Source organism: Balaenoptera borealis (assembly GCF_965194805.1).
Source record: "Balaenoptera borealis genome assembly, chromosome: 1".
Taxonomy (NCBI): domain Eukaryota; kingdom Metazoa; phylum Chordata; class Mammalia; order Artiodactyla; family Balaenopteridae; genus Balaenoptera; species Balaenoptera borealis.
In genome coordinates this window covers 165,638,916-165,660,986 of record NC_138860.1, presented here as the reverse complement: position 1 = coordinate 165,660,986, position 22,071 = coordinate 165,638,916, and the positions used below count along the sequence as shown (strand labels likewise).

Genomic DNA, 22,071 nt, shown 5'->3' with positions numbered 1-22,071 from the left:
CACACACACACACACACACACACACACACACAGGTACTGACATATGTGTGCACATGAGCCAGCAGGCTCGAGTCTGCAGCTCGCAAACTTCTTCCACCTTCAAGACTGCCCACCTCATCCATAATCCAGTGAGGCGGTTAGAGAAAGGACTGATACCCATTTTACAGACAGGGAAGCTGAGGCCGAGGAGGAGTAGTGCTTTGCTCAAAGGCAAAGGTGCAATAGAGCCGAGAGCAAACTAGGGCCCTATGTCCCAGCCTCGAATCCTTCTCTGTTTCAAGGTGACTGGGAGCTTCGAGCCTAGAAAGCGATCAGACCAGCGCAGGTTGGAATCACAACCCTATATCCTTCCCAGGGGGTTGCGCCAAAGCCACGCCTCCTCTTGGGCTGTCGCTGGGGAGCTGGGAGAAAGCGGCCCTAGCGTGTCTCTTTAATGCGCGCCCCCGGAGGCCCGGCGCGCCCCCGCCACTATAACTGGAGTGCATGGAGCAAGCTGCGTTCAGAGGAAGAAGGGCGGGCGCTGGGCGCCCATTGACCGACTTTTCCAAGTGCGATCAGCGCCCGTCCGGCCCACATCCCGCCCCCATGGACCCGCCCAGGGGCGCCCACTGCTGAGGACCCGATGCCTGTTGGGCTCGGGGCTGGGTTGCACCCCGCCACCGCAAAGTGACCCCCCGCGGGCCGTGCAGGCTCCCAGCACCTCTTCCCGCAGAGCTCGCCGTCGGGCGAGGGCTCCGCCGCCGCCACGCCTCGCGCCCCGCGCTGCCCGCCCCATGCTGGTGCACACTTACTCTGCCATGGTGAGTAGTCTCGGGCCCGGTGACACCGGGGCGTACCGGGCCGGGGATCCGGGAGCCTGAGTGCTGAACCTTCCGAACCTCCTCCTCCAACGAAATTTCGGAGGGAGGGGGCCACGGCGACTCCGCCCGCTGAGAACTTTGCGCGCCGGAGACCGCTGTCCCCAGCCCAAGGCTCCCGCGCCCACGGGTCATTCAGAGATGGACCTCGGGCCCCGGGAAGCGGGCAGGACGGCAGCTGGCCCCTCGGGAGCCGCGGAGGGTCCTTTCGGGCTGGGTCCTTTCAGCTGCCGATGGGTCGCCTAACGCGCCCCTCTTCTTCCCCAGGAGCGCCCCGACGGTCTGGGCCCAGCGGCTAGCGGGGCCCGCCTGTCGTCGCTGCCCCAGGCGGCCTACGGGTCGGCGCCGCAGCTCTGCCACACGCCGACCGCCGCCGCCGCTGACTTCCAGCCGCCCTACTTCCCGCCGCCCTACCCGCAGCCGCCACTGCCCTACGGCCAGGCGTCCGACGCCGCCGCCGCCTTTCCCCACCTGGCCGGGGACCCGTACGGTGGCCTGGCGCCCCTGGCACAGCCGCAGCCTCCGCAGGCTGCCTGGGCCGCGCCCCGCGCCGCTGCCCGCGCCCACGAAGAGCCGCCCGGCCTGCTGGCGCCGCCCGTCCGCGCCCTGGGCCTCGACCCGCGCCGCGACTACGCCGCCGCTGTGCCGCGGCTCCTGCACGGCCTGGCCGACGGCGCGCACGGCCTGGCCGACGCGCCCCTCGGCCTTCCCGGGCTGGCGGTGCCGCCGGGCCTGGAGGACCTGCAGGTGAGGCCCGAAGGGTCCGGGATGGGCCAGCATCCGCTGCGGTGACTTAGGACCTGGCTGGAGGCAAAGAGTGACCAATGCAGGAACCCGACTTTTCTCCCAGCCTGCCACTTCTTGCTCGTGACTCCCAGGATGCGTCCCACGTCCTGAGTTAGACGCTGCCTGGCCTTTCGGGCGGCCTGGCACTGAGTCCGTGAGCAGGTGCCTGGATGGCGGCGACCCTTCGCCGAGTAAATGGGCAGGGGCTGAACCACTTCTGTCTCTCTCCGCTGGGCAACGTAGGGTACCTATGCCCAGTCGTGGTCTACTGGAGAAGCCTGTGCCTGGAGCGAAGCGAAGTGGAGGAGTTGCCTGTCTAAGGTTCAAAAATGCCCTTTTTGCACGGCATGGCGAGGCACCCAGGGCTCCAACTCAGCCGCAAATGGTGGAGCGCCGGTGAATCCTGGTCCCGCCCGTCGCCGCCGCAGGCGACGGGTGGTGCGCGTTGGGTGAAGCAGACAGGACAGGGAGCAGGGACAGCAGGGGCTTGGGAAGCGAAAGGAGACTAGATCTACAAGCGTCCTTACCACCACCCTGTCCTATTTGCAGGCCATGGACGAGCCGGGAATGAGCCTCCTGGACCAGTCCGTGATCAAGAAAGGTAAGGAATGGCGTGCATCTGCCAGGGCAGAACCGGGCGAGATGGTGCAGGCCCCAGCACACAGACCCAGTTTCTTCCCCTGTGGCGTGTCCCTCCTGTGCGTCGCCAAGCTCAGTGGCCACCGGTCACTCTTTACGGCCCAGTGGAGGGGCTGCGGAGGCTGCAGGCCTGGCCAGAGCTTGGGCAGCTGCGGTGGTTGGTGAGTTGGCCCCAGAGCCGGCAGTCTGAGGTGGGCGGGAGACCCACCACACTCACTTGGCTGGCCTGGCCTTTCCCCACCAAGGTGAGGGCACTCTTTTGGATCTAGAGTTAATTTGCAAAACGAGTTAAACCACTTCTCTGTTTCCTAAGAGGTGTTAATGGGAGTGCTATTCCCATGGATGTCGTTAAATGATTTCCACTTTACCAAGCCTTACCATTTCCTAGCCTGTCTGGTGCTTTCTGCCCCTCCCTTCCTAGCAGGACCCTGGGGGGCCTTGAGGATTCCCCCTCTTTTAGCAGTTTAGGATTAGGGGAGCTGGTGTGTGACTATTGTGTCGGGCTGTGTGCAGGAAGGTCAGGGCCTGGGTGTTGGTGTCTATGTGAGTTTGGGATCCTGTACATGTCTATATGTTGCTTTCCTAGTATTTCTTGGTGTCTCTTGCTGTGAGTGTGTGACAAGTGTCTGTTATGTTGGTGTAATTTCCATGTGTATGGGGGTCAGGGTCCCTGTTGTATCCCAGAATTTGTTCTTTGGCACTGAAGATCTTTAAGCATGTAGGGTTGCTCCCTGTGTATTTTCAGGATGTTTGTGTCTCTCTGCCCTTGGAAAAGCTAGGGGTTTGAGATGTGCCCTCCAGTGGATTTTCGGGCTTGTGAGTTCTGACTGTGACAGGGAAAGGTGAGAAAGACAGAGATTCAGAGAGGCCCAGTGATAAATTTGGGGCAGGTGCAGAGAGGAATATGGAGGCACAGACAAGCCTGCTGTACCTGGGGCAGGCACTGCTCCCCCCGGGATTGGCTCAAGTTGTTTTTCAAACGAGTGAATTCAAGCCTGGGCTCTGTTTGCCCTCCTTGAGTCCCGGGGAGGGGTTGGGGGGAGCTGGATTTCAGGAGTTGAGGCTGAGTTACCTGGGGCTGGGAGTTAGCTGGACCACCTGGTGTACGTGTGGGGAAGATGAGGAGACAGGCCTCCCAGAACTTGGGAGAAGGGGGCTCCAGGTATTGGGGCTGTTACCTGGAGCTGGGGGTTTGGGGAGGCTGCCTGCAGTCCGGGCAGAGGTGTACACTCAGAGCCAGCTCCTTGCTGGCGGCCGCTGCCTTGCTTTAGTGGATTTTTTGAACCCGACGGGAGAGCTCGGTCTGCAGCGGCAAGAGCCTGCCGCTGTGCTTTCCACCCGGAGATTCAATCATGGTCTTGATCCCCAGTTCTGACTCCTGCCCTGGCTCCGCAGGCTACGGGGGCTCGGGCTCACTGACTCCCTCCGGGAGGCCAGGACCTTGCATTTTGGGAAGGAGCTTGGGGATTTCTGCCCTGGGGGAGGGTAGAAGGATCAGGTGGGGCTCTGAGTACCTTAAACCCCAATCCCCTGGCCAGAGCCAGGACAAAAGACTGGCTACCAAGAAGGAACCAAAATTGCCTCGAGTTAGTTTCTCTCAAAGGACATCAGCTTTCATAAATCCCGGGTCCTAGGGGTGCGCCGGGATCCCCAAAGAACACAGTGAGTGCAGCCCGGACTGTCCCGAGTGCTGCCCACGGGCTCCGGCGGGTGGGGGTTGGACGTGGGCGCTGGTGCTGTTCGGGATGTCGCCGACGCGGGCGCGCACACCAGCCGGACACCAGTGTCAGCCCGTCGGTGGCCCAGTGCAGCCTGGCGACCTGAGCTGGGGACTGCGCCCTGGGGGCCCCAACCCGGACGTCGAGTCACAGCCCGGAGCAATGCAGCAAAAGGGGAGGGGCGAGAGCCGGGGCTCCCAACGGAAGGAAGAGGCTGGTTCCTGAGTCTCGAGCTTGTCCTTCGGCTGGCGTGGCGAGCCTTTGAGGAGAGAGGGTCATTGCGGCAGAGCCAATCTGCGAGGTCGGGACCTCGGGGCGGGGTGCGTGGGCGGGGGACCCAGCTGTGGCTAAGCAGGTGGCCCGGTTGGAGCCCTGCGCCCTGGAGCCTCCACGCCCCACGCGGCGGGTACTTTTCGTTCGGGCCCTCCGCAGTCGCTGCGGAACTCCGGCCACGCCGCCAGCCACTCGGGCGCAGTTGATTAGCGTCCTTCTTCGCCCTCAGGCCCTTCTGAAGGCATCGGGAGCCCCGGTCAAGTCCTGAAGTCCTCTGGCACCTACCAGGGGCGGTGGAAGACCATCCCACTCAGACTCGGGCCCTGGAATTATAGAAGGTCGTTCTTGGCTAGCTGAAGCAAGGGATTCATTCCTCCAGCTCCTCCCGGCCCTGGCGGGAGGGACAGCTGTGTCACGGGCGGTTGGAGTCCTAGGTTGTGAAAGGGAGGCGGCCCCAGCCCTGCACCAGAAGCAGCCTTGCTACCGCAGGGAGGCCTCGGGTCTCGACTTCGACAGTGCGTCCAGGGAGGTTGTAAAATCTTCACTACTCCACGCAGGGGAGGGGAGGCGAAGTCCCCGCCCCACCACACACTTCCAGGTCGGCAGCCCGTCGTAGCCAGGGTTGAGTGGGGCAAGGATGGCAGATGGGGCTGAGGCTGACCCGAAGGGAAGTGGGGAGCCCTCAGTTTTCTGCCCACATTTGTCACTTTCAGTTTTGTGACCTGTCCTAGGGGCACAGAAAGCAGGCGGGACTGGCCTGAGAGACAGACATGGACAGGAATATTTCCCAGCCAAGAAAGGCAGTGAACAGGGTCTGTATACCTTGTAGTAGGAGCTCAGAAGAGGAGCAGTGAGTGCCTGAACTTGGGAGGCTTCCTGAAGGAGAGACAGCAGGGGGCTCAGTAGGTGCTCAGGAGATTTGTTGAATGAACGGTTTTGAAGTCTGAGTGCATTTGGAGAGGGGGTGTACAAAGGGCCGAGCTACTTTCACTCCATTAGGAACAGCACGTGCGTATGCCCTCTCTTTGGAAGGCCAGACAGGTTTAAAAAGGTTAAAAATCTCCGTGGGTTTCAGGCTATACAGTCACAGCTGGAGGGGAGTGGTTTGGGGATGAGAATTGAGATAGTCCTCCTTTCCTCCGAAGAGAGGAGGTAGTTGCCTAATTGGGGGTGGGGAATCCCTCTCTGCTGGGCTCTGTTGTCCAGTCTCAGGACAGGGGATGATGTAAATTCTCTGCTCTCCCTGGATCTGAGGAAAGAAAAGGGAGATGGGGAGTTTCTGGGATTCCAGGTGAATCTACAAGCAGGGCCAGGACTGGGGTGAGGTAAGTGAGGAACTCACTTGAGGCAAGATTTAGGAGGGCGCCTAAAAGCTCAGTAATCAAGATAAATAATACATCTTAGTGCAATATGTTTAAGATTTTTTAATGCAAAAAATATCCACAATAAACGAAATATCAAAATTTTACATAAAGACGGAATCTGACCCGACCCTGCACTTCTACAACCCTGCCTCACTTGCCTCCCAGGCTACCGTTGGCCCCAGAATGAGACTAAAAAACCGGTGCCCATGCAGATAGACTGTGGACTGTACCTGAGGGCAGCATAGAGCAGAGCAGTGAACCGTAGCAGTTATATTTAAAAGAAACCCTCTAGGGGAGAGGGAAGAGGGGAGGGGGAAGATAGGAGTAGGGGATTAAGAGGTACAAACTTACTATGTATAAAGTAAATAAGCTTCAAGGATATATTGTACAACACAGGGAACATAGCCATTATTTTATAATAACTATAAGTGGACTATATCTTTAAAAATTGTCAATCATTATGTTGTACACTTGGAACTTATATAATATTGTACATCAACTATACCTCAATTAAAAAAATAAAAGAAACCCTCTAGCAGTTGGTGAGAAGGAAACTTAACCAGCAGGTCCCACTGGGGAGATGAGGGGACTCAAGTAGGCTGGGAGGAGGGTCACAACCCCTCCTGTCTGCCTTCCTCCTGCTGCCCCTTCCCCACAGGCTTTGGACCAGTGGTACCTTAAGTGTGATCTAAAGGACCACATGCATCAAATCCCCAGGGGTGCTTGTTAAAAAATGCAGATTTCCTGGACACCATTTCACATCTACTGAATGAGAATCCCTGGAATTATGGCCCTGGAACTTCATTTCTTTAACTGATTGATTGAAGTAAAGTGTACATACCTGAAATTCACCCACTGGAAGAGTACAGTTCGATGATTTTTAGTAAATTTATAGAGTTGTGTAACCATTACCACAGTCTGTTTTTTTTTTTAATAAATTTATTTATTTATTATTATTTTTTAAATCAACAAGTATTTATAGCCTCTTACAATTTCTTTTTTTTTTTTTTTTTTTAAATCATCACCTTTTTTGACCAGGATTCTTTCTTTCTTAATTTATTTATCTATGGCTGTGTTGGGTCTTCGTTTCTGTGCGAGGGCTTTCTCTAGTTGCGGCAAGTGGGGGCCACTCTTCATCGCGGTGCGCGGGCCTCTCATTATCGCAGCCTCTCTTGTTGTGGAGCACAGGCTCCAGACGCGCAGGCTCAGTAATTGTGGCTCACGGGCCTAGCTGCTCCGCGGCATGTGGGAGCTTCCCAGACCAGGGCTCGAACCCATGTCCCCTGCATTGGCAGGCAGATTCTCAACCACTGCGCCACCAGGGAAGCCCACCACAGTCTGTTTTAAGACATTTCTAACACCCCCCAAAATTCCTCCATTCCCAATTGTAATTAATTCCCACTCCAGCCCTTAGGCAACCACTGATCTGCTTTCTGTCTACATGTTTGCACATACTGGACATGTTATATAAATGGAACATATAAATATGCTGACTTTTGCATCTAGCTTCTTGTACTTATAATGTTTTTGAGGTTCATCTGTGTTGTAGGCTGTATCAGTAGGTCACTCCTTTTTTATTGGTTAGTAGTACTCCATCATGTGGATGTAACACATTTTGTTTATTCATTCATCAGTTGATGGACACTGGGGTTGTTTCCACTTTTTGGCTAGGATAAATATGCTGCTATGATCATTTACACACGTCTTTGTGTGGACATAACGTTTTCACCACTCTTGAACTCCTAGGAGTGGAATGTCTGGATTTTATGGTAAGTTTGTCTTTAATTTTTTAAAGAAACTCCCAAACTGTTTTCTAAAGTGGCTGTACTGTTTTACATTCCCACCAAGAAAGTGTGAGAGTTCCAGTTTCTCCACATTGTCATCTGCACTTGATATGTCTGTCTTTTTGATTATAGCCTTCCTGATGGTACCTCAGTATCCTTTTAATGTGCATTTCCCTAATGACCGAAGATGTTGAGCACTTTTCCATGTGCTTACTAGCCATTCATATATCATTTTAAGTGAAATGTCTACTCACATATTTTGAACATTTTCTAATTGGGTTGTATATCTTACTATTGAATTATAAGAATTCTTTATGTATTCTTTATGTATTCTGGATACACATCCCTGATAAGATACAGGATTTGCAAATATTTTCTTCAAGTCTATGGTTTGTGTTTTCATTTTCTTAATAGTGTCTTTTCAGGTGCAAAAGTTTTTGATTTTGATGAAATCCAGTTTATCATTATTTTCTTTTATGGATCATGCTTTTGGTGTTATATTAGGAACTCTTGGCCCAACCCAAGGTCATAAAGATTTTTCTCCTGTATTTTCTTCTAGAAAGACTTGCAATTTTAACCAACTTTCCAACAGAGTCTATTGCACACTCCCCAGAATCAGTGGTCAGACCATATGTACCACCTGTGGACAGAGTGTGTAGACTTGTGTGTGTGTGAGAGTCTTGTCTGATAGATTGGCTAACTAGGAGCTCTGTCGGTAGGACAATCCTATGTCTGTAGGAGTGTGTACATGTGAATGGCTTCTGTGTTCATGACCAGGGGGACACCATGGGTAGACCACTTCAGCTTTAGGACTCACTGTGGTGTGGGAGACAAACACCGGTCCCTGCTTTGCAATCTGCGCTAGTTAATTCCCACCTTCATGACTGCTCCTGTCCCAGGCTACCTGCTTCCCTAACCCTGGCCTCCAAATCTCTGTCATTTTTGAAGGAAGAGGCTCTGAGGAAAAGGGTACCGACAAGTGGGGAAAGTAACAAAGTCTGTAATTCGTATACGCAAACACATGTCCACCTGTCATGCGCTACATTAGCCGCACCTATGTTTGCATAAATCTGGCATATACTCTCTGTTTAAATATATCAACAGGAACAAAAGCACTTGCAGATATCCTTACGCGCGTTGCCACATTCTTGCAACAGTCAGGCAGAGCCTATGTGTCTGTAGCTGGGGCTCAGTATTTGTTGCTGAGTAAGTGTGCATACGCACAGTCTCACCCTCAGTGCTCTATGGCAGGGCATGTAGTTTTTATGTATAGACGTTTGTGTGACACGTGTGCTCACATATGTCCCTGTTTGTACATGCACCAACAGCTTCACCCAGCTTTGATCTCTCTCCCCTCTCACAGTGCCTGGCCTCAGGTGTCCCCAGATTTTAATAAAAGCTGGATAGAGGAGGCTGCTGGGGGAGAGAAGAATTTTCTGTTCCTCTGACCATTCCCTCTGGCTAGGAGTCATGGGAGAGAGGACAGTCACTTTGCCCTTCTTGTTAATTTATTAATTCATAGTTTTAGTTTTTTAAGTCGAGCTTGAGGTATAATTTACATATAGTACAGTTCACCCTTTTTAGATGTGCATTTCTATGAATTTTGACAAATGTAAACATATAGTCAAGATATGAAATATGTTAGAGAATAGTTCCATCACCCCAGAAAGTCCCCTCAAGGCAGAGGGACACAGGTGATGAGGGAGCCCGTGCACGGGCCCGGGAGACACTGGGTGGGGGTGGGGGGCATGGCTGCTATTGCGTGTCCAGTGTCAGTGTGTCTGTTGGGTCAGGACATTCTTGCTCTTCACTCTGGGGCAGAGGCTGGGATTAGGATAAGGGGAGTGAGGCAGGGTCGTGCAAGAGCAGGATCAGAGCCTGCTTCTATGTAAATTTGTGATATTGTGTCACGGTGGATTTTCACATTAAATTTTTACTTTTAAAAATATTGCATTAAAATACTGTTTGTCTTGATTGCTGAGTTTTTTGGTGCCTCCTTAAATTTTGCACCCAAGACAAGCACCTCACCTGCCTCACCCTAGTTTTGGCCCTGCTCTGGGGACAGGGAACTTGCCTGGGGTAGGGTGTGTGCTGCTACTCTCTCCACCTCCCCCCACCTTTCCACTTCTCCCACTCAGCCCCATCCACGACCTGTTGGCCCTTCGCTGGTGCCTGAATAGGGACGACCCAGGGAGGAAGGGCAGTTTTACCATCAATTGCTAAAAAAGGAATGAGGTTCCCCTACCCACCCTCCCCACCCCCACCCCGTGCATATATTGGCTGTGAGCCTTCACTCTTTCTACCATTCCACGTTTCAAGGGCCCTTGCTTCACTCATTTATTCCACATTCACTGACACCCCCTTGTGCCAAGACCCTGCTCTCAGGCACTCCCAGTTGGTGGGGGAGACAGAGGAGGAAGCAGACATGAGGTTCAGTGTGGTAAGGACAGCGACAGAGGGTGAAAAGGAGCAGAGGGTGAGACCTTAGGAAGCTTTGCATTGGGGTTGGTGCCCGGACTGAGGCTTGAGAAGGAAGAGGCCCTGCTTAGTAAAATGGAGAAGGGCGCCTGAGACAGACAGCTAGCAGTTCTGCGGGGCTTAAAGAGCCCACACACTGGTGAGCTAGTCGTCCCGCATCCCAAGTGGTGCTTCACACGTTCCATTTGACCTGTCCTGGGTTTTTAAATTTTTGAATCAGTTGCCAATGTTTAAAAATCCAGGGACTTCCCTGGCAGTCCAGTGGTTAGGATGCTTCCATTGCAGGGTACATGGGTTCAATCCCTGGTCGGGGAACTAAGATCCCACAAGCTGCACAGTGCGGCCAAAAAATAATAGTAATAAAATAATAATAAAGTAAAAATCCAGAGATTTCACCTAGAAATCTCAAATCCTTGTCTCACCAGCAAAAACAGAAACAAAAAACAAACAAACCAAGAGTTACGGCAATGTTGGTGTATCCTGCATGGTAACACTCGGCCAAGTAGCAGGTCTCCCACATCTCACTTACTTATGTTAACTCCTGTGCTCCCCTCTTTGAAGTCTAGAACTGTGCTGTCCACTGTGGGAGCCACAGGCCACGTGTGGCTATTGAGCACTTGAAATGTGGCTAGTCCGAATTAGGATGGGCTATAAGTGTAAAATACGTGTTGAATTTTGAAGACCAAGTACAAGAAAAGAATGTAAAATAGCTCATTAAGGGATTCCCTGGTGCCGCAGTGGTTGAGAATCCGCCTGCCAATGCATGGGGCATGGGTTCAAACCCTGGTCCGGGAAGATCCCACAGGCTGCGGAGCAACTAAGCCCATGCACCACAACTACTGAGCCTGCACTCTAGAGCCCACGAGCCACAACAACTGAAGCCCGCGCACCTGGAGTCCGTGCTCCACAACAAGAGAAGCCACTGCAATGAGAAGCCCGCGCACTGCAATGAAGAGTAGCCCCCGCTCGCCACAACCAGAGAAAAGCCCACGAGCATCAATGAAGACCCAACGCAGCCAAAAATAAAATAAATTAAAAAAAAAATAGCTCATTAATAATTTTTAAAATATCGATTGTATGTTTCAGTGATAATATTTTTATTTTTTATTTATTTTTAACATTTTAAAAATTTTTATTCTTTTTTTTTTTGGCTGTGTTGGGTCTTTGTTGCTGCATGCGGGCTTTCCGTAGTTGCAGTGAACGGGGGCTACTCTTCGTTGTGGTGTGCGGGCTTCTCATTGCGGTGGCTTCTCTTGTTGTGGAGCATGGGCTCTAGGAGCATGGGTTTCAGTAGTTGTGGCTCGCAGGCTCTAGAGTGCAGGCTTAGTAGTTGTGGCTTAGTTGCTCCGCGGCATGTGGGATCTTCCCGGACCAGGGCTCGAACCCGTGTCCCCTGCATGGGCAGGTGTATTCTTAACCACTGTACCACCAGGGAAGTCCCGATAATATTCTTATATATGCGGTAAATAAAATATATTAAAATTGGTATTAACATGTTTCTTTTTAAAAATAGGGCTACCAGAAAATATAAATTTATATATGTGCCTTACAGTATATTTGTATTGGTCAGTGTGGGTCGAGAGCCTAAACGGCAGATGGAGGACCAGGCAAAAGGGGTAGGCAGGGCCGGACCACAAAGGAGGGTGAAGGAGGGCACTATGACAGTTAAGAATGTGAACTTTAAAGTCCATTGTCAGAGGTCAAGACCCATGTCTGCTCCTTATTGCTGTACTATCTTAACTTCTTTGAACTTTTAGTTTCTTCATCTTGAAATGGGGACAGAAAATAGCATCTCCACAGAGCTGTTACTGTGAAGCACTTGGTATATAGTTGGCACTCACTGAAGGACAGGCAGCATCATTCTGCTCAGCTGTGGAGCTGGAATTTAATTCTCAGGCACTGACGGGTTCTAGGCTGGGGAGTGATGGGTGTTTCAGAAAGATCCCTCTGGAGCAGGGGCTGTGCAGAAATTCAGGTGGGAAATGAGTGAGCGTCCCTGTACACCTGGAGAAGTGGCTGCGTCCAGGGCACGCGGAGAAAAGAAAGCCCTACTACATGGTGATGGATGGGATGTGGTGGGAGAGGGCAGTGTGGAGGGCCTCACTGAGGTTTCTGGCTGGGCGATGGGATGGAGGGTTTGAATGTGCATCCAGAGAGGGAAAAGCTGGAGGGGCTCTGCCAGGCCAGGGACTGGGCCAGCCTTGCTTACCTCTGCCTTCCCAAGGCTTAGCACAGTTCCTGGCACACAGGTGCTCAGCAAATATTTGCCAAATGACTGGAGGGCCAAGTGCTGCCTTTGAGACCATAGTCCAGGGCTTGCTACTGGTACTAAGTCTACCAGCTGTGTGATCTCAGGCACATTCCTTCACCTCTCTGGGCTTCAGTCTCCTCATCTGTAAAATGGGAATAATAAACATAGCCCCCTGGTGGGTTGTTCTGAGGATTCAGTGAGGTTATCTGTATGGTGAGTGCTCAGTGACTATTGGCCTCAGGCTCCCCACTTGATCCCCCTCCCCAAACACACAAGGCCTGCCTTTTCTACCAAGGCTCTCACTTCCTTGAAAGAAGAGAAGCCCAAGGGGAAGCAAGTGCCTCAGTCATTCTCCCTTCCCCCTGAGGCTTAGCAGGAGAATGGAGGTTAGACTGCAGGAAGAACTTTCTTTTAGAGCCAAGAGTGTCCAAATGGGTGTTAAAAAATAAACTCAGATTTCCTTCCCTGTCCTTCATAGATATTAGTAGATAATTAGAGAGCATTTGGGGAGGGGGGTGATAGGGTGTGTCTCTTCATTCTTGGTCTCCTTGAGCATCCATCCCAGAGAGACTTGGCAGGAAAGGGGCCAGGGCTGGAGGCCTAATGGGGCCATAACCTCCCTGTCCCAGGGATGTGGGAGTCCAAGGCCCCCAGGGATCTGGGGTTGTGGGTGAGACATGGGGATCACAAGTGAGCGGGGGTAATCAGGGATTGCTTGTGATTACACAAATCTGGCTGGGCTCTGCTGCGGTGACCCAGGAATCCTGCCTCCAGCTCATACTCCATTTCCTTATTTCCAACTCCCTCTCTGATTACACATGGCAAAACTCCAAGACTGCTGAAGCTGTTTGAGTTTTAACAGGGAACCAGCCTGACTCAGTGAAAGAACAGGGGTTCAAGAGCCAGAGAACTTTGGGTTTAATGTCTACCACCCATTAGCTGAGTGAGCTAGAGTGAGTCACGTTAACCTCATTGTGCTTCAGTCTCTTCCCTTGTAGAGCAGGGATAGTAGAACCTCCTTCCGAAAGGTGCTGGGACATACAGATGCAGCTGTGTGTGCACAGCATGCTAGCACGGGGCCCAGCACACAGCTGGTGCTTCAGCAATGCGCTCATGCCACAGCTGGCTAGTGCCCGTGTCCGGTGGCCCCTGGCTCAGTGTTGTCTCTCTCTCCCTTGCTCTTGCTTCTGCTTCACAGTCCCCATCCCCTCCAAAGCCAGCAGCCTTTCGGCCCTCTCATTGGCCAAAGACAGCTTGGTTGGCGGCATCACGAACCCCAGTGAGGTCTTCTGCTCCGTGCCAGGCCGGCTCTCTCTGCTCAGCTCGACGTCCAAGTACAAGGTGACAGTGGGGGAGGTCCAGCGGCGACTCTCACCTCCCGAGTGCCTCAATGCCTCTCTCCTGGGTGGTGTCCTTCGCAGGTAGGAAGGCCAGCCCACAACTTCCTGCACAGTGCCAAAGCTAAAATGTGTGGTCGTTTCAGACTTTCTCAAGGGATCAGAGAGGGGCCGGCCCCACCCCAGGCCACAGGGTCATCTCCACCTCAGTCTCCCTGGGGAATTGTGCATGCTCTCTGGGCAGGCCTAGGTCTTCAGCAGCTCCCATGGGTCTGTGGGCTTGGGGGTCGGGGGTAGAGAGGAGCCCTGGGTACAGAGAAGGGATGGAGGACTCACGCACACTGGACACGACGGACAAGGCTGGGTCTGGGGAAGGGAGAGTGCCATCTTCACCCCATCCCTCAGGAAGAGGATCCCCAGGACCTAAGGCCCATTCCGTGTGTCAGTATAGGCCTCTCTGATGCATGTGTTTTGGGGTGGGGAGCATGGGGTCCATGGTTTGTCTTCATAGTTGTGTCTGTCTCTCTCTGTGCATGTCCTTGTGCCTGGGTAGGGTATTTCTGCTTCAGGGCTATGAGCTTTGAGGATAGTGTTTGTGTGTATGCATGTGTGCATGTGTGTGTATATGTGGTGCAGGAGTGGCCAGGAGTATATGTTTCCGTGAGTGTGAGTTTCCTGTGTTACCTTTAGTGAGATGTGTTGGTTACAGTGTTCTACTGTGTGTGTGTGTGACTGCATGTGCACGTGGAGCTAGACATATGTGTGTTTACCTGTCTACCTTTGTGTGGGGCTGCATCTGTGCAGGTGTGGGAGTATCTCCTTATTCCTGGTCTCTTTGAGCATCCCAGAGCGGCTTGTATGAGTCTGTGAATGTCTGTACAAATGTCCCTGGGATCCTGACTTGGTGTGAACATGTGTCTCTGACTGTGTCCCTGGGTGTTTGCGTCTGTGTGTCTGTCTCTATTGGTGTGTGTGTCTCTATTCTTGGCCCTCAGTGTGTGTTCATCTGTGTATGTGTCTATGTGCCCCTGGGCAGCTGTGTGTGTAACAGTGTCTCCCCATGTGTGTGTGTTTCTCTGCGTGTCCCTGGGTAGCTGTGTTGGTGTGCTCAGGTGGGAAAAAGGACCCTAAGATGCTGGTCCATCCTGCCCCACCTTGGGCTGTCCCTGTTATTGAGAGGATTAGGGAGAAGTGAGGGGTTCCTGGAGCTGCGTGCTAGGCCCCCCATTCCCGTCTTGGCTGCAAAACCAGTGAGATTAGGAGGAGATTGGGATCAGGTAAATAGAGACCCCAGAGTGTCCCCAGGGCCAGACCCAAGCCTCAGCAGGGTTGGTGGAGGCAGCAAGGCCCTGTTGGGTCACTTAGCATACATGCTTCATCTTGTCTTCATAGTGTGTGTCTTTCTGTGTGCATGGCAAGGGCCAAGTCCAAGAATGGGGGCCGGTGCCTGCGGGAACGGCTGGAGAAGATTGGGCTCAACTTGCCAGCTGGTCGTCGCAAGGCCGCCAACGTGACACTGCTGACTTCACTAGTAGAGGGTGAGGCCCGAGGGGACCTGTGTCATCCAGTGTGACTCTGTGTGGCTGTGTCTAATGCAGGAGGGTGTGTTGAGTCATGTGTGTGTTCTCTGTGCACCATGTATAAGTAAGGGGTGTGTGTGATATATGTGTACAGTCTTTAAGTGTATATGCAAGCACACATGTGCATGTGCTGGTGCAGTAGAGAGCGTGTGTGTGTGTGTGTGTGTGTGTGTGTGTGTGTGTATAGGGGGAAGAGTGGCCAGTGTTTGGATGTGGTAAAGAGATGAGGGTGTCAGAGTCCCTTCCTTGGAGGTTGGTGACTCTCAGCTCGATCATCTTGAGTTCAGCCTCTGGGACAACTGGTGGGCTCAGCTCCCACCCCTGAGCTCAGAGCCCATCTGAGGTAGCCCCAAGGGAGGGCAGCGGGGTTGCGTCTAGAGCTGAGAGGGGAATCAAGAGAAGATATATATAGAAGCAGGATGGCGCCGGTCAGGGGTTGGAGGGTCAAGGCCGTGCTCCAGGCTCAAAGGTACACCTGGCTATAGTGACGGCTCATCTCTCTGCCTCCCCTCCTTCCTAGGAGAGGCCGTACACCTGGCCCGAGACTTTGGCTACGTCTGTGAGACGGAGTTCCCAGCCAAGGCAGCTGCCGAGTACCTGTGCCGCCAGCATGCTGACCCTGGGGAACTGCACAGCCGCAAGAGCATGCTGCTGGCCGCCAAGTGAGTGAGGGCGCCATGCACCGGCTGTCATGGGTGCCGTGTACAGGCACATGTTGGTGCAATGCACAGACACAGACACCAAGCATGGGCACAATGGATACCACTCGTGTACATGTGATGTACACATGGTACATGCGGCACTGCACACAGGCACACCTAGGCTCCATGCTGTGCACGTGACAGGGCACACATGGATACATGTGAACATATCTGGATTCTATACATCAGCACAGTGTCACAGACAGGCTTACGTAAGTCCATGTGTGGGCACCACCAGCCCCAGTCCCGTCATGGGTCTGAGGTTCTCTGGCCTTGCTCCCCCTGCCTGAGCCTTGCCAATCAGCCCCTCTGCTCCAGTGACCTCCATCAGGGCACCAACACCCACCCAGACCCCTGGGTTGACCCCCCTTTGTCCTTACTTCACACCTGACCCCTCTGCAAGTCTCACTGATGCCTCCCTCACCACCACTTTCATGCCACCTCAACTCTGGTCTCCCAATCTCACTCCTGGACGTTCACCCCAGCGCCCCTCTGTTCCCCCAGCCTCCCTGCACATGCACTGATCCCTACCCAAGAGCCTTCAATGGCTCCCACTGCTACTGCAATTGATTTTCAAACTAGGTTCTGTAGGGATGCCGCAGGGCCTGTTTAATGAACTCGTGTTCCATTAAGATTTAGTTTTTAGAAAGGGTCCCATTGCAAGAAGAGACAGACACGGGGGCGGGTTTGAAAACCACCATTCTATTAAGTCAGACTCCTTTGAGGGCCCCCATAATCTGGTCTGCACAAACTCCACCCACTCCAACTGACCCACTTGCTCTCTCCTGCCCTCCTGTCCTTGGGCTTGCTCTTCTGCTTAGAACACCATCCAGTCCCCCACCTAACACAGTCCTTCAAATCACAACTCCATCCTCCCGCCTTCGAGGTTTCAAGTCCCCTAGGCAGCATTGGAATCACAGACTCATGGGACTGCCATGACTCATGAGGCCTTTGAGGCTGCTCATATTGGGGCTGGAGAAACGTATCTAGGGCAGGTCTCACGTCACTCATTAATCAGCTAACTAACTCATCAAGCACTTCCTGGGTCCCAGTCATGTCTAAGTTGCTGACCAGGTTCCTTGGTGATGCACAGGTGAGACACAAGTGATTCTTCTACCTGAGCCACATACAGGATGCACAGAGAAATGAATAATGGCTGCAAACTGGAGATGGATTCAAATCCCAGCCTAGTCACTTGGGCAGGTCATCTAACCTGTCTGAAACCACCCAGTTTCCTCTTCCATGTGATGGGAATGATAGTAACAGTATAGATTTGTTGTGAGGATTAAGTGAGATGATACACACAGTGTGCTTGGCACAGCATCCAGGCCTCAATTCATGTTCACTGCTAGCTATTATTTCAGTTATTTAAGGCAGATTCTGGATTGTTCCCCCAAAATTTCATAGACAAACCTCTTGAAGCACTGGCTGTTTTGGGTGGAGGTGGCAGTAGGAGAGGGAATCAAGGAAAGTTTCCTGGATAAGGTAGGAGTTGAGCTGGACTTGGAATGTGGGCAGGACACCCACAGAAAAAGAAATCGTAGGGTATTGGCATGTGCTATTTATTAGCTGTGTGATATTGGGCAAATCAGTTAACTTCTCTGAACCTTAGTTTACTTTTCTCTAACCCGGGTATGATCATCATTTGTAGACTATAGGGTCAGCAATCATATATATAAAATGTATATAAAGTACCCAGTATGTGGTGGGTCCTTCCCTGGACTCAGACCTTTGTCCTCTAACCCCTGACCCTCCTTCCCCCACCAGGCAGATCTGCAAGGAGTTTGCAGACTTGATGGCGCAGGACCGTTCACCACTGGGGACCACCCGCCCAGCACTCATCCTGGAGCCCGGAGTGCAGAGCTGCCTGACACACTTCAGCCTCATCACCCATGGCTTCGGCGGGCCTGCCATCTGTGCTGCCCTCACTGCCTTCCAGAACTACTTGCTGGAGTCACTCAAGGGGCTGGACAAGATGTTTCTAAGCAGTGCAGGCAGTGGGCATGGTGACACCAAGGCTTCAGAGAAGGATGCCAAACATCGGAAGTAACTGCTTCCCTCACCCCATCCCTAAGGGGCTCCCAAGGTCTGAAATGAGGTCTCTGCTCCTGGGGGTGGGCCTGACAGGATTAAAAAGTGGGGTTGGAGTCAGGCCACAAAGAGAACATTCCTCCAGAAACCCATGAGTTAGGCGTCTGGGCTGGAGTAAGGGGAGGTGGCCTCTGTGGTGGTTTGTAGATAAGGGCCCAGGTGTCTGCCTCGCGTGTGCAATTTTCTGACCCTTGACTGCTCAGAAAGACTTGGACAGGAAATTGCATGGAAAAGCCTGATTCTTGGGGCCAGCGCTGCTCATTAGGGTGCCCATTAGGGTGATGGGTGCTCCTAGAGGCCAAGGCCTTGCTGTTTTTACTAACAGCAGGAGAGGAATTAACAAACCAGAGGTGCTACTGAGGAGTTGGTGCCCTTCATCCCAGAATCTCCTACCCCCAGAAAAGGGGTGCTGGCGGGAGGCCCCAGTGGGCTCTTTGGACCCCTGCCACTCTTGGAAAGAAGTGGGCAGGAGGGGCCCTCAAGGAACAGAGAAGATAAACACAAATTGGATAACTTGAATCCAGGCTGTGCTTCAGTCCTGTTGCTGTCTGTCCTATTTATTTATGTTGTAATTTAAAGTTTAAAAATGTTCAGTGCAACTTATTTATCCCAATGAGTTGAGGACTCTTGTTTCAATGTCTTCTGCTCTGCACCAAGATGTCCAGCTGGACCAGGATGGAGAGGGTGTTTTTGCTCGCAAAGGGCTGTTGGTGGGCCGGGAGGGAAGAAAGATGTCAGGGACCCTGAGGTTGTTGCTGGGATTTTGTATTTGCTGTTGTTTCTTTTGACCCTGCAGTCAATGTACCTCCCCAACTCTCAGATTGCTTTCTCATTCTCTTAATAAAACCTTTTCATTGGATATGAAGCTCTCCCTGTCCTTCTTCAGCCCAGGCCTGGATTTGCCTCCCAAGAGGGCAAGGTCACAGGGGAGAGGCAGGGCCTGGGAATTGGGGGTGGGGGGGTGTGGGGGGGTAGAGTGGTAGGGGGACTATAAGGGGGAAACCTCGGAGTGGGCTGTGGGCACCTGTGTGTGAGGGGGTACAGATGGTGGGTCTATCTGGCTTCTCAGTGTGGCGTGTGTGTGTGTGTGTGTGTGTGTGTGTGTGTAGTGAATCCTGGGGGGGCTGTATGTGTATTACTGTGACTTACTGGGCCTGTGTGTGAATGTGTCAGTCCAGCTATTAGGTCTGTGTGATGTGTTAACATGACCATTGGTGGTGGGTCTGTATGTGTGTCAATATGAATGCTGCTGATGATTATGTGTGTCTATCTGGCTCATTCAAATCCAGCTCTTTTGTCTCCTTGAGGATTTCATTCTTGAGGCCATTTTTCTTTCCTGCACCTTATTCTCTCCCTCTCTACTGAATCATCTATACTAGATCGTTTCCCAAAGGACACATATTCTATGATCTCTTACCTTACAAAACATAAATCCTTTCCCCATTTACTTCTTTTGCAGTTGGAGAGTTTTTAAAAGATTGCTACACCCCTACCTCCACTTCCTCACCCACCCTCAATTCACTCCTCAACCACTTTAATCTGTCTTCTATCCCTACCAGCCTATGGAAATCCACTCAGCAAGGTCATCAATGGCCACATGTCAAACCCAAAGGCCCTTTTTCTGGACTTAGCAGCATTTGACATGGCTGACCACTTGCTCTTCTCTGAAATTCTCTCTTCTATTTATGTCCAAAATGGAGTACTTGACTCAAGTACTCAAATCTTGACCTCGCCACCTTCTTGACCCAGTTGCTCAAGCCAGAAATTAGGGAGTCATATTTGATTCTTTCCCTACACCCAATCCATCAGAAAGTCCACATCCTTTTCTATCTCCTCTGCTACCACCCTAGGCCTCGAGACTATTACAATAGTCTTCCAACTGGTCTCTCTGTTTTCACTGGTACACCTTCATACTAAAGCCCTGCAACAATCAAAACTTTGCCTACTTCTTCAACCATATCTTAAACTATTCTCTTCATCACTCACTTTGCTCTAGCCACACTGGTTTCCTTTCTGTTCCTCAAATTACCACTTTTATGCCTCAGGGCCACTGCACTTACCGTTCTCTTTGCCTGGAATTCTCTTCCCCCAGTTCTTTGTAGGTGTGCTGCCAGAGACAAGATGGTCAGGTGTTTTGCAGAAATGAAAGGTCTGGGCGTCATCTCCCAGGGGAAAGGTCCAAAGATGTGATTTCTTCTCCCAAGAAGTTTCCCTGCCTCAGCCCACACATATGAAAGGAGGATTGGAGGAAAGGCTGAAATTATGTTCTGCTTTAACGAAAGCCGTGGGCCTGTAAGAGACATTCTACTACTAAAATTATTTTAGACTATGGGAAGTTGAGGGGATTAAATGAGGTAAGACATATGGCACTTAAACTATTTCAGCACCCTCTTCCATCTCTTAGGGGTTCCTTGTCAGCCTCCCTAACCTCTTCACTAGTCAGAGCTAAGCTTCCCTACCCTAAGGCAAAACAGGTGCTCTCTTCTCCAACCTATCCCCTCTCACCCCAAGCCTGGGAAGGAATAAATTGTTTTCTGTGTATTAATCACCTGAAAGCAGATGGGAACCAATCGGGAGACCATTCTGAGCAGTGTTTGGCCCGGAGTGTTAAAGCATCGGTGCATTCCCAGTGTTTTTCAAACTTGAGGAAATTGATTTAGGACATAGCTGGCATTAAAAAAAACAAAATCTGGTAGAAGAAAACAGATTAGAAAATATCAGAGTGCACTACATCACGACTCAATCATACATATATACATACCTGTAAGAAAAGTTCCAGGAAGCAATGCTTACCCTTCTTACAGTAGGTATATATATACACAGGTGTGAAGTAAAAAACGTATGCTGAGGCCATCATCAATTCAGTTGGGTCATGGCTTTATGAGGTACAGAAGAGGGAAAGGAAATTGGGGAGCTGGGTTGGTAAAGGATTATGAAATGTTTAGCATGTCAAACCAAAAAGGTGGGCTTTATTCTATAAGCAATGGAAAACCATCAGAAAAGTTTTAAGTGAGGAGAGGAATGGATGATCCAATTTTGAGAGTACAGAGAAAAAACTGGAGAGGGAGGAGATTAAAAGTAGAGAGAAGTTAGGAAGCTGTTAAAATAGCCCAAGAGGGACTTCCCTTGTGGCGCAGTGGTTAAGAACCCACCTGCCAATGCAGGGGACACAGGTTCGAGCCCTGATCCGGGAAGATCCCACATGCCACGGAGCAACTAAGCCCGTGCGCCACAACTACTGAGCCTGCACTCTAGAGCCCGCGAGCCACAACTACTGAGCCTGTGTGCCTAGAGCCCGTGCTCCACAACAAGAGAAGCCACCACAATGACAGGCCCGCACACTGCAATGAAGAGTAGCCCCTGATTGACACAACTAGAGAAAGCCTGCGTGCAGCAACAAAGACCCAATGCAGCCAAAAATAAATTTAAAAAAAAAAAAAAATTCAAGAAAGGGAGTTCCCTGGTGGCCTAGTGGTTAGGATTCCAGGCTTTCAATGCCTTGGCCCGGGTTCAATCCCTGGTCGGGGAATTGAGATAATGGAGATGGAGATTTTCATTAAAAGATTTAGGAAGGTAAAGCAAGCATACTCCAATAAAACTTAATAATAATAAAAAAAGATTTAGGAAGTAAAACTGCCAGAACTTGGTGACTATGTGAAGGCTGGAGATAAAGAAGGCATCAAAAATGATGCCCAGCTAAATGCAATATAGTATCCTGGATCATATCCTAGAAGAGAAAAAAGGCATTAGTGGAAAAATCAGTGAAATCTGCATAAAGGCTGGAGTTTAGTTAATATCAATACTAATGTGCCAACCAATGTTGGCTTCTTAGTTTTTACAAATGTAACATGTTAACATCAGGGGAAACTAGGTGAGGGGTATAAGAAAACTCTGTTACCTTTGCAACTTTTCTGCAAAACCAAATTTATTGCAAAATAAGCTTATCAAAGATAAATGATGCCTAGGTTTCTGGCTTGGGCACTTGGGAGCTGGGGGCTGATGGTAAGGCTCAGATTTAGACATGCTGAGTTTGATGTCCCTATGACTAGAGGGTGAGATACCTAGAATTAAGTGTATCTTGAGTTCAGAAAAGACATCTGGATTGGAGAAAACAGACTGGAAGTCAGGGTGGGCTGGCGGGCTTGCCTATGAGACTGCCCTGGGGACACTTATATTCAAAGGCAGAGAACAATTTCATTCCTGGTGAGGCTT

The 22,071-nt window shown here is 51.4% G+C and overlaps 2 protein-coding genes across 6 annotated transcripts in view; one reads left to right on the top strand and one right to left on the bottom strand.

Moving 5' to 3' along the window:
- KIAA0319L (KIAA0319 like) overlaps positions 1-1,127 on the bottom strand; it is a 123,833-nt gene extending 122,706 nt beyond the window's left edge. For all 5 annotated transcript variants that reach the window (XR_014236171.1, XR_014236172.1, XM_082362769.1 and 2 more), the window contains exon 1: positions 792-1,127. Coding sequence is in view for 3 of the 5 variants with exons in the window: in XM_082362769.1 (XP_082218895.1) it covers positions 792-799 (8 nt within the window). In the remaining 2 variants the exon portion in view is untranslated. The remainder of the gene's footprint in view (positions 1-791) is intronic.
- TFAP2E (transcription factor AP-2 epsilon) lies at positions 320-18,718 on the top strand. The gene is made up of 7 exons (XM_082363338.1): positions 320-800; positions 1,125-1,604; positions 2,193-2,244; positions 13,349-13,571; positions 14,907-15,025; positions 15,588-15,729; positions 17,536-18,718. The coding sequence occupies exons 1-7, from the start codon at positions 774-776 to the stop codon at positions 17,816-17,818; spliced, it is 1,326 nt and encodes a 441-aa protein (XP_082219464.1). The 5' UTR covers positions 320-773; the 3' UTR covers positions 17,819-18,718.
- The last annotated feature ends 3,353 nt before the right edge of the window (positions 18,719-22,071 follow it).